This window comes from Populus euphratica, unplaced genomic scaffold (genome assembly GCF_000495115.2).
Source record: "Populus euphratica unplaced genomic scaffold, PopEup_1.0 scaffold273.1, whole genome shotgun sequence".
Taxonomy (NCBI): Eukaryota; Viridiplantae; Streptophyta; class Magnoliopsida; order Malpighiales; family Salicaceae; genus Populus; species Populus euphratica.
In genome coordinates this window covers 72,860-83,656 of record NW_011500153.1, presented here as the reverse complement: position 1 = coordinate 83,656, position 10,797 = coordinate 72,860, and the positions used below count along the sequence as shown (strand labels likewise).

The following is a 10,797-nucleotide window of genomic DNA, read 5'->3' as shown; positions in this document are numbered from 1 at the left end:
CTTAAATTCATCAATCAATCCTTTTATTTATGTGATAAGCCTGCATTAAAATGAACATTTATCATAAATTAAAGGTATCTTATATTATTAGATATATTATTATAAAATATGCTTTAGTTAAGGAGTTATTAATACTTCAAGTGCAAAATGATGATATAAAACCTTGATAAAAATACACTTTTAAATATCAATCAAGTTGGAAGTGCTACCATCGTTTTGATCTCACCTATTAACATTATCCTTCTCCTCCAAATAAACAAGCTTTTATTATAGCAAACAATAACGGCTAGGAGAATGACTGATATACAGACAAAGGTGTTACTCACCATATCACTCATGATATGGATAATCCGAACTTAAAGAGTGATGACTATACTAGTACAAATCAACTTTAAATTGGCAATGGTCAAGATCTGCATATCTCTAAAATTGGCAATTCTTCTCTTTATACATTTTCTCATTTCTGTGTATTGAATCAAGTTCTTTTAATCCTTTAAATTTAGAAAAACTTACTTTCAAGTTCTTTTAATCCTTTAAATTCAGAAAAACTTACTATCTGTCCAAAAATTCTGTACTGATAATAATGTTTATTTCGAGTTTCATGATCAATATTTTCTTGTGAAGGATTACTTGGGGACCCTCCTTCATTGAGGCCATATCAGTAATGGGTTATACCATTTCTTAACAAAAAATGTTCCTCCTCAAGCCTTTTTAAGTGTTCGCATTTCACTTGATCAGTGGCACCGTCACCTTGATCATGCTGCTTCTCAAATTGTTCAACGTGTTTTGTCCTTAAATAAACTGCCAATTGATAAAATAAAAAGGCATTTTATGTGTCCTAATTGCCAATTAGCAAAGAGTCATGCTTTGCCTTTTACTAATTCAACTTGTGTTTCAAAATCTCCATTAGACTTAATTTTTACCGATGTCTGGGGTCCAACATTTGTAACCCCAACTATGAGTGTTCGATACCATGTTAGATTTCTAGATAATTATTCTAAATTCTTATGGTTAGTTCCTATTAAATTCAAATCTGATGTTGAGCGTGTTTTTCTTCAATTTCAATATTATATGGAAAAAAATTTAGTAGTAAAATAAAGGTCATATAATCATATTAGGTGATGAATACCATAGACTTCATAATTATTTTCAAGCAAATGGCATAGCTCATCATATTACATGCCCTTATACTCATCAACAAATCGCTTTAATTGAACGAAGACATAGAAAAATTGTTGAAATAGGCCCTAGTTTATTAGCACACTCAAATTTACCTCTATTTTATTAAGAAAATGCCTTTATATTTGCAACCTTTTTAATTAATCACCTTTCAACACTTATCCTCAATAATTTGTCACCTTATGAAATGCTATATAACTAGATCCTAATTTTTTCTTTTTTATGTGTATTCGGATATGCATGTTGGCCTAATCTTAGACCATATAATAAATATAAATTGGATTTTAAAAGCAAATCTTGTATTTTCATTGGCTATAATGTTAATCATCATGGATACAAGTGCCTTGATTTATCAACTAGTTATGTTTATGTGTCCCATCATATAATATTTGATGAAAATATGTTCCCTTACTAGAAAAATGTTTCCTCTATACTATCCTCAAAATCCAGCTCATCTATATATATTACCTTGTTTTTTCATCTTTCAGTACTACTACCTGCCAGATTTAATGATATGCAAACTCAAAGTATATCATCCGTAACTAATGATTTTATTCCTTTAGTGTCTCACTCTATAGGAACAAACAAAGAACCACTTGTTTGGCATACTACTTCTATCTCATAACTAGACATAATTGCTGTTAACCAGCCCATTTCTTCTAGTATATCAGAGACACCTCTTTAAGCCACCTTAAATCCTACAGTAATGCAAGGCAGTACCAGCACCCATGTCATGATTACCAGATCAAGAAATAATATTTTTAAACCAAAAACTAACTCTGATGATTTTGAGCAGTATCCTCTACTAAAACATTACTTACCTCTCTTCACTCTTCTAATAAAAAACCAATATGTTATAGTGATGCAGTCAAGTCACCACAATGGTGAACATCATTGAATGCAGAGTTTAATGCTCTTCTACATAATGGGACTTAGTCATTAATTACTCCTCCTTTTAAAGCCAATATCGTTGGCTACCATTAGATATACAAAAAAAATTAAAAAAAATATTGATTGCTCCATAAAGAGGTTTAAGGCCAGGTTAGTTGCCAAGGGCTTTCATCAATAAGAAGGAATTGATTTTAATGAAACATTCAATCCTATTGTCAAGCATGCACAATTCAAATAGTCTTGTCCTTGACTATTTTTATAACTGGCAGATTAAACAAATTGCTATCCAAAATGCATTTTTACAAGGTGAATTGAAAGAGGAAGTTTATATGGCCCAAACTCAAGGCTATATCCATCCTTAATATCCTAACCATTTTTGCAGATTACATAAGTCAATTTACGACTTCAAACAAGCTCCAAGAGCTTGGTTCTCTCGTTTAACAAATAAAGTATGGGCAATTAGATTTCTTGCTAGCAAGGCAGACCCTTCTTTATTTATTTGGCACAAGAATGTTTTGGTTGTGATTCTTATTTATGTTGATGATGTTACCATTACAAGCAATTCTAGTACTATTATCCATCATATACTTCAAGACTTACATTTAGATTTTGTTGTTAAAAAGTTTGGTGATCTTAACTACTTTTTTGAAGTGGAGGTCTTGCACTCAACTGATGGTATGTATCTTACTTAAAGAAAGTATGTGGTTGAACTCATAAACCGCACTCATATGGCATAAGCAAAACCATGTACAAGTCCTATATCAACTACCTTTCACCTATTTGCAACCAAAAAAGCTAAGTTTTTAGACCCTTCTCTTTAGAAACAGGTTATTGGTAAGCTGCAATATTTGGCATTTACTTAATTTGATCTTTTATTCTCAATTCACAAAGTAAGAAAGTTCATGCATAACCCGTTAAAGCCATACTGGCAAGCAGTAAAAAAAAAAAACTATTTTATCTTAAACATTCCATATCAATGAGACTATTTCTTAGTCGGTCTTTTAACTCTACAATTCAAGCTTTTTCAAATTTTGATTGGGTAGGTGATCGTGATGATCGACGGTTAATAAGTGTTTATTGTGTTATCATAGGCAACAAGCTTATCTCATGGCGCTGCAAGTAATAATTTACAGTTGCTCGTAAAAGCATAAAAGCTGAATATAAGTCTTTTGCAGACATTGCTTCAAAACTCCAATGGTTGCAATTAATTTTATTTGAAATTGGCTTAAAAATTCCAACCCCCTAGTGTTATGGTGTGATAATATTGTAGCCACATACTTGACTACTTGACTGCTAATTCTATGCTTCATTCTCGTACTAAATATATCAAAATTGATTTTCATTAAATGCATGATCAAGTTTAAAGAAAGCAACTTATAGTTTATTTCATTTGTACTAAAGATCAACTGGTTGATTCATTAACAAAAATAGTGTCTCCATACAAGTTTTGAAATACTTTGGCCAATTTGAATGTTCGAGCTCCTCCCTTTAGATTGAGGGGATGTGTAGAGAAAAATATGGAACTGCTCAGCAAACCAAGCAATTGTAGCTATCAATAAGAGGAAAATCTGGAGAAAGATTAGGAAGACCAACTGATCTAATCTACCCCATGTCTTTTGCTAAATTTCAAATGTTGATAAGATTTTTTGTTAAGATTATTATACTATACCCAAACTTTATAAAGAGTAACCTTGTATCAATAACATTCATGTGATAAAAATACATTCTCTACTTCACTGTTTTCTTTAAGTTTACAAGTTATTACATGCTAAAAAAATCTAAAACTTGGGTTGTATTATTTTATTAAAGTAGGATCGTGATTTTGAAGAAGTAGTAAAATACTGCTTTATTAAAAAGCTTTCTGTATAATTGTCTAGGTGCTGGATAAACAAATGACTCTTGTAGGTTTCTAATAGAGAAGCTTTGTAAAAAGCCAGTCTACTTTTGATATATGATGTATGACCACCCATGTAGATTTAAAAATTCATCGACCTCACTATCTTTCTCCACCCTTCCTTCTCTGCCACTCCTTTCATTTTCTTCATTTTTCGACCTTTGCATTCCTTCATCTATTTTATCTTATTTTACCTTTATCGACTCCTGGCTCCTCTTACTGGTATATGTATGGATTTCGATTCACCAAGGCATGTTATAAAGCTTATACAATAAAGTGTGGTGTCAAGGCTTGGCTAGCCCTTCCCTCTAATTTTCCTTCTTATTTTGTAGCCCTCGTTCAACAACATAGTGCATTGCGGTTGCATCTGGGTTTATGACTTGATAATTGTTGGTGGCTCTTTGCTAGCCCTATGAAACCTAATTATTCTTGCCATGTTTATCCATTTTTATTCCCAAGAATAGCTTTAACTATTTTCAAGCCGATATAAATAAATTGAAACTATGTTGGATCCGATGATTGATGCTGGGTGTAAGCCTCCACAGGAAGCCAGAAGTATTAAGCTGTACATAATATGAGAGATCACTTGACCCCACCAATGCCTAAGTTAATAGTCTCTGGTCTCATTACCATGTGCTTTCTATATTTATCATTCAACATTTATTTTCAATGAATTATTTTTCTATAGTTCAAAATCTTGTATTCTTGTTATTGTTGTTGTGTTTTTTTATAATAATCTATAATCGAATAAATAGTTCTATAAATAGATAGGTAAAATTGAAAAATAAAAAAACTTGCACAAAATTTCATCACCACTTCGTAAAAAACCATTAGGCATGAAGATATTAGATGTATATAACTTGATTGGTGAAATAATATTTCTATTTGAAAAAACATGGTTTTTGACTGCCGCACAAAAAACATATTTTGTTAAGAATAATATGTACATAAAATTAGAATTCTTGATATGGGCATTTTCACATAAAAAGAAACATGTTTTATTTTTATTTTTATTTTTAATAGTAATATATCAAAATCATAATTTTTTTTTAAATTAATATTACAAGTTCCTATGCAAGAAACAAATTTAATTTTAGACAATCACAAATTTGATGAATATTCACTAGATTTAAAATAAACAAACAAATAAAGGTATTGTTTGCTATTATTTCTCAACTTGTTTTTTGAATAAAAAATAGGTTGAGAAAAATAATATAAATAGACTTTAAAATTTATTAATTTGAGTATAATAAAACTTATTTGTGATTAATTTTATGTTTTGTATTTTAAGTGTAAAGTATTTTTAAAAATATTTTTGTTTAAAAATATATTAAAATAATTTTTTATTTTTAATATCAAAATTATTAAAAAAATACTAAAACAAAATAATTTAGTATTTTTTTTAAGACTATAGTTTTAAAACACATGCTAAAACACAAGTTATTGCAATCCAAAATACTAATCGAACATGGATGCTCGGGTCGGATATAAATGGATAGAAATCTGGTATTGACCCTATCCATCACAAGTCCCATCGTCAAATAAGAAGGGCTCGCATCGTGTAAGGAAGGTTTTTTCCGAATTAACACACAAAGCATCTTTGCTTTTGGCCTTGCTTCGGATTATTTAAACAATTATTTATTGCCATTGCCTTTGGTCTACTGTCTTCTGCTTCTCCTTCTGCCTTTCCTCCTGCTCATCCATCTATCTATCCTAACCCTAAAACCCCAAAAGGAAAAAATATCATTTTGATCTGAATCATGGATGAAGAGTATGATGTGATTGTTTTGGGCACTGGTCTCAAAGAATGCATCCTCAGCGGTCTTCTCTCCGTTGACGGCCTCAAGGTCGGTTCTTCTTCTTCTTCTTCTTTCCCATATTCCCAATATGGTATGTGATGGATCTATATCGTTTGATTTGTGAATTTTTCTAGATTAGGGTTTCCTACACAGATCAAGCTGATTGTTAATGGTTGATCTGATCATTTATATTTGTTTGGATTTGCAAAGACTCTGGCTTTACTGGAGCTATTTACTGATTGATTTAAAAAATGAAAACTTTTCAGATGTTTTTGGAGAAACATGAATTGATTTCTGGTTCTTTAGCTTCTTATGCGAAGTCTTGAAATGGGTTTTCATTGAATCGTTTGCTGGGTTTTGGGTTTCTCTTCAATCATGACCATCCTTCCTTTGACTTTCGAGTTGCAATCGTAGGAAATGGATCTGTTTGTATGGAATTACTGCAAATATCTGTACATGATTTCTGTATTCTCCTTTTGACAACTTTCTGCTGTATTTGTATCATATTGAGTTTTATGCACTTGTAAGAGTGTATTTGTTGATGCTAACATGATTACGTTTCGTGCATGTCTTGTTAAGTCAGGTCCTGCATATGGATAGGAATGACTACTACGGGGGAGAGTCTGCGTCGCTGAACCTCATTCAGGTCTCGCTATTCATGATCTGCATTTGCCAATCACTTTTTGTTTTTCTGCTACTCACTACTCTTGTGAGTGATCGGTTTTGATTGTGAATTAATTTATCTACAGCTCTGGAAGAGGTTCAGGGGAAACGATAAGCCTCCAGCACATCTGGGCTCAAGCAGGGATTATAATGTTGACATGGTTCCTAAGGTGTCTTTCCATCTTTGCTTCTCAACATTTCCTGTTATCTGACCAGTTATTCTATTGAACTTGTCATTTTATAATCTCTGCTCTTTTTTCATGTGTCTCCATATGGCTAGTTTATGATGGCAAATGGCAATCTTGTACGTGTCCTCATTCACACAGATGTTACCAAGTATCTTTACTTCAAAGCAGTGGATGGCAGCTACGTCTTCAACAAGGGAAAGGTATACTATGTTCAAGCTCAGTAGGGGTTGATTGATCTCATTAGTTTCTATTGTGATATGTTTTTAACTCAAAGCTGTCGGTATGGATTTCTATAATAGGTCCACAAGGTGCCCGCAACTGATATGGAGGCACTGAAATCTCCTCTCATGGGTATTTTTGAAAAGCGCCGTGCTCGCAAGTTTTTCATATATGTCCAGAATTACGAAGACAATGATCCTAAAACCCACGAGGGAATGGACTTGACTAGAGTGACTACGAGAGAACTGATTGCGTATGTTCTTGCTCCTGGTTTTATATTGCAACCATGCCTCTTTGTGTGCTACATTGTAATACCTAACCGCGGCTTTTATGGATTCTCATGTCATGTTCAATACCTTTATTTTGGTTTGAAAAATATCTTAGAAGTTATTTGGATTGCTGTGAGTTAATTTGTATTCAATAATAAACTCGGTGAGCACAGTTTTTTCTTATTATCCAGTTAACTTTTTGTCAGAAAATATGGTCTTGATGACAATACCATAGACTTCATCGGTCATGCATTGGCACTACATAGAGATGATCGCTACCTACATGAACCTGCACTGGATACTGTTAAAAGGATGAAGGTGATAATCTAAGTATAGTTTTCGTTCAAATGTTTTGATCTCGGTGACATTTGAAATTTTTTATTTTATGTGTTATTTGAAAATTTTCCTCCTGATTATGTGATAGCTATATTCGGAGTCCCTTGCCCGTTTTCAAGGAGGATCACCATATATTTACCCTCTGTATGGTTTAGGAGAGCTCCCACAGGTAACTCGCTCACTCTCTCCCTGCCTACCTCCTACCCCTTCTTTCTCCACCTGTCTCAACCCTTGACATGCTAACTTGTTATATACTGAAATAATGACATTTATCTGGGGGTGTTGTTCCACCCAGGCATTTGCACGGCTTAGTGCTGTTTATGGAGGCACATACATGTTGAATAAACCTGAGTGCAAGGTACTTGTTTACGCTTCTGAAATTTGATTTGTTATTTCTTGTGCAATTGCGTCACTCTATATATGCTGATAAAAATATGCGTGCATATGACTGTTGTTGTAGACTGGAAATATAACATGGAAGTGGCAAATTGCTGTAATTTCAGGTAGAGTTCAACGAGGAAGGCAAAGTTGCTGGTGTCACATCAGAAGGGGAAACTGCTAAGTGCAAGAAAGTTGTTTGTGATCCTTCCTACTTACCCAACAAGGTATGGAGGACAAAAAAATAGTTATTGAAGCCAGAATCTGTGTGTGTGTGTGTGTTGAAGATAAAAAATGAATTTTCCATTATTTACAGAAAGTTGAATGCATTTGAACAGGTTAGGAAGGTTGGTAGGGTTGCAAGGGCAATTGCCATTATGAGCCACCCAATACCAAGCACCGATGAATCTCATTCAGTGCAGGTTATCCTGCCACAGAAGCAGCTGGGTCGCAGATCAGACATGTGAGTTCTAGATACTTGATCAGTTGTACAAATGTTCTCCTTTCCATTCCCATATTATTTTGTAAAATATTGAAGGATTATAATTGGACATTTCAACATTATTGATTTTTAGTGTTACCATCTATCAGCCTACTTTTGAGTTGTGTTTTTTACAGGACATGATAGTTAAGTATCTTGTCTGTTGCAGTTTAGGTGCTCTTATTTTTGTATTTATTGCTTTCTGGTTTAGTGTATTTTTTCCTTTGATATAGCCTTTTCCTGGCAAAACTCTGAAATCCGTTTGCCCACTTATCATTTTTTTTACTGTCTTGGAAAGCTTCGTTTTTGTTTTATGACATTCATGGGGTACAGTTGAATTGCTTACTCCAATTGAAAGGTCTATCTGAAGGGGAAGCTTTCATTACTGTGACTCAGCTGGAAGAAATACATTGCCTCTCTCTGTGCTAAATTTTTGTGAGGCTTCTGTGTTGAGCAGGTACCTTTTCTGCTGTTCTTATACCCACAATGTTGCTCCAAAGGGAAAATTCATTGCATTTGTATCAACCGAGGCAGAGACTGATCATCCTGAAACTGAATTGAAACCTGGAATTGACCTCCTAGGTCCTGTTGATGAGATATTCTTCGATATTTATGACAGATATGAACCGGTCAATGAACCTTCATTGGACAATTGCTTTATTTCAACAGTGAGTGAAATTTTTTTATCTGAATAATGCTGCTGCTAGTTATGATTCCTTTATGGATTCACCCTAATTCGAGTTCCTTAATGTTTGGCAGAGCTATGATGCCACAACACACTTTGAGTCAACTGTTACAGATGTTCTGAACATGTATACCATGATAACTGGAAAGGTAAGATTGCACTCTCTGGTTTTGGGAGCATTTGTGGTAAAAAACTACTCTTTGTGGAATCTCCACCATCTTAGGCTTGTGATGTTAATAGCTGCAATTCTGTTATGCACACAATTGTGATGTTAATCAATTCAACTCATACAAAGAGCCACGTGATTGACTTCTAAGAAAACTATTCACTGTTGAATTCTATCTCGTTGGTATAAGTTTTTGCCAATGTGCATGCCATTGATTGTTTGGTTTGATTATGTCAAGGGGAACATCTAATTAAGGTTTGTCCTTGACCTTTGGAGGAGGCACAAAACTGGGGGTTTGCATTTAATTTCTATTCGAATTTTAAAATTGAACTGGGGCAATATTTGAACCAGATCCTAACTAAGCATCAAAGGTAATCAGTTCTTGTACATCATTTAAAGTTAATCGGATATGGTGTTTTTCTTGTTGCTTGTCACTTTTTCCGTGCTGGAATCCACGTTGCAATCAATCCTACCTTTCATGTTACAGGTTCTTGACCTCAGTGTGGATTTAAGTGCTGCCAGTGCTGCGGAGGAATGAGGAAAGCTACATTTGCATGCACCGCAAACGTGCTTTGTTCCAAGTTGCTTTGAACATCACAGATTTCTCTTGGGATTTGGCTCGTAAAAGCGGGCATCAGACTCATCTACTTTGTCCTAGTCTTGGGTTTATCATTCCTTGTCTTAAACTATATACCATGTGACCTGCGATAGAGATATTTATGTTTTAAACGCTGTTATATTTCCGAAGGGCAATTTTTGTCTGGGTCATGTCAGAGAGGAGTTGCTATTTCTTCTGCAAGGTTGGGTTATAGGGTGGTGGAGTCCTTGGCTATATTTTATAATAGACACTGCCTTTCCATATTTTACATGAATGAAATGGGCGCACAAATTCAAGGTGTTTGTTGCTTCAGAGAGGCAATGTGAAGGTTCTTTTGGGTTGATTGAATGCTGAATCGATAAAAGGAGTCAAGAATTAAACTCTTTAAAATATTTCCTAAAAAGGAGCCAAGAACTGCAAGATGCTACAGTTTCTGCATGGTTGGCTAATTTCTAAGCTTTGACTTTATGGTGTTTGGTATGGTATGCAGGGGTGTAAATTTGATCATGTTTTAAATCTTTATTGATGTAAAATGTAGAACATAATCTTTCAAATTAGGGCTGGTAATCACGATTTAGATCAGATTACAAGACGCTAAATACAATTTTCCTTTAAAAAATAGGAACTTGGACCTGTTCCTAGTAGCGCGCGCGGATATCAAGCATTGAACAGCCTTACGTGTTATGTCATTTATGCCTGTATTGTCTTTTTAACGGGTCCTGTTCATGTCTGCTTTCACTGGACCTGCTAGCCTTCATGGTATGATTCAAGATTTAAAATATAAATTGTAAAGCGATTATGTTGTGATCGCATTAATTTTTAACCTAATTTGACATGAAATTAGCTTGAGCCGAGCCAGGGCTTGAACTGATTTGTTGTGCCCAATCTTATTAACTCGATTGGATTAGAGTAGTAAATAACGAGATAAAAATGAAATCATTTAATGTTATGTACTGTATAGAATTATGCATGCTTGCATGAGTGGCTGTGGGGGAGCTTCATGGTTGAAGCTTGGAAAATCTATCACATTACTATTATTATTAATATTATT

The 10,797-nt window shown here is 34.0% G+C and overlaps 1 protein-coding gene across 1 annotated transcript; it reads left to right on the top strand.

The window, feature by feature from the left end:
- The first annotated feature begins 5,484 nt into the window (after nucleotides 1–5,484).
- LOC105111018 (guanosine nucleotide diphosphate dissociation inhibitor 1) lies at nucleotides 5,485–10,060 on the top strand. Its single transcript, XM_011006249.1, has 13 exons — nucleotides 5,485–5,811; nucleotides 6,347–6,409; nucleotides 6,513–6,596; nucleotides 6,707–6,814; nucleotides 6,914–7,086; nucleotides 7,309–7,420; nucleotides 7,527–7,607; nucleotides 7,734–7,796; nucleotides 7,942–8,043; nucleotides 8,155–8,279; nucleotides 8,755–8,965; nucleotides 9,057–9,131; nucleotides 9,636–10,060. Exons 1-13 carry the CDS (start codon nucleotides 5,725–5,727, stop codon nucleotides 9,684–9,686), a joined length of 1,335 nt encoding a protein of 444 aa, XP_011004551.1. The 5' UTR covers nucleotides 5,485–5,724; the 3' UTR covers nucleotides 9,687–10,060.
- Nucleotides 10,061–10,797: the final 737 nt, after the last annotated feature.

Bases quoted from the DNA above. Each gene is read 5' to 3' on its own strand.
- LOC105111018 (XM_011006249.1), top strand. From the start codon at position 5,725: ATGGATGAAGAGTATGATGTGATTGTTTTGGGCACTGGTCTCAAAGAA. The intron at 8,044-8,154 runs GTATGGAGGACA...GCATTTGAACAG, and splicing joins CTTCCTACTTACCCAACAAG to GTTAGGAAGGTTGGTAGGGT. The intron at 8,966-9,056 runs GTGAGTGAAATT...AATGTTTGGCAG, and splicing joins ACAATTGCTTTATTTCAACA to AGCTATGATGCCACAACACA.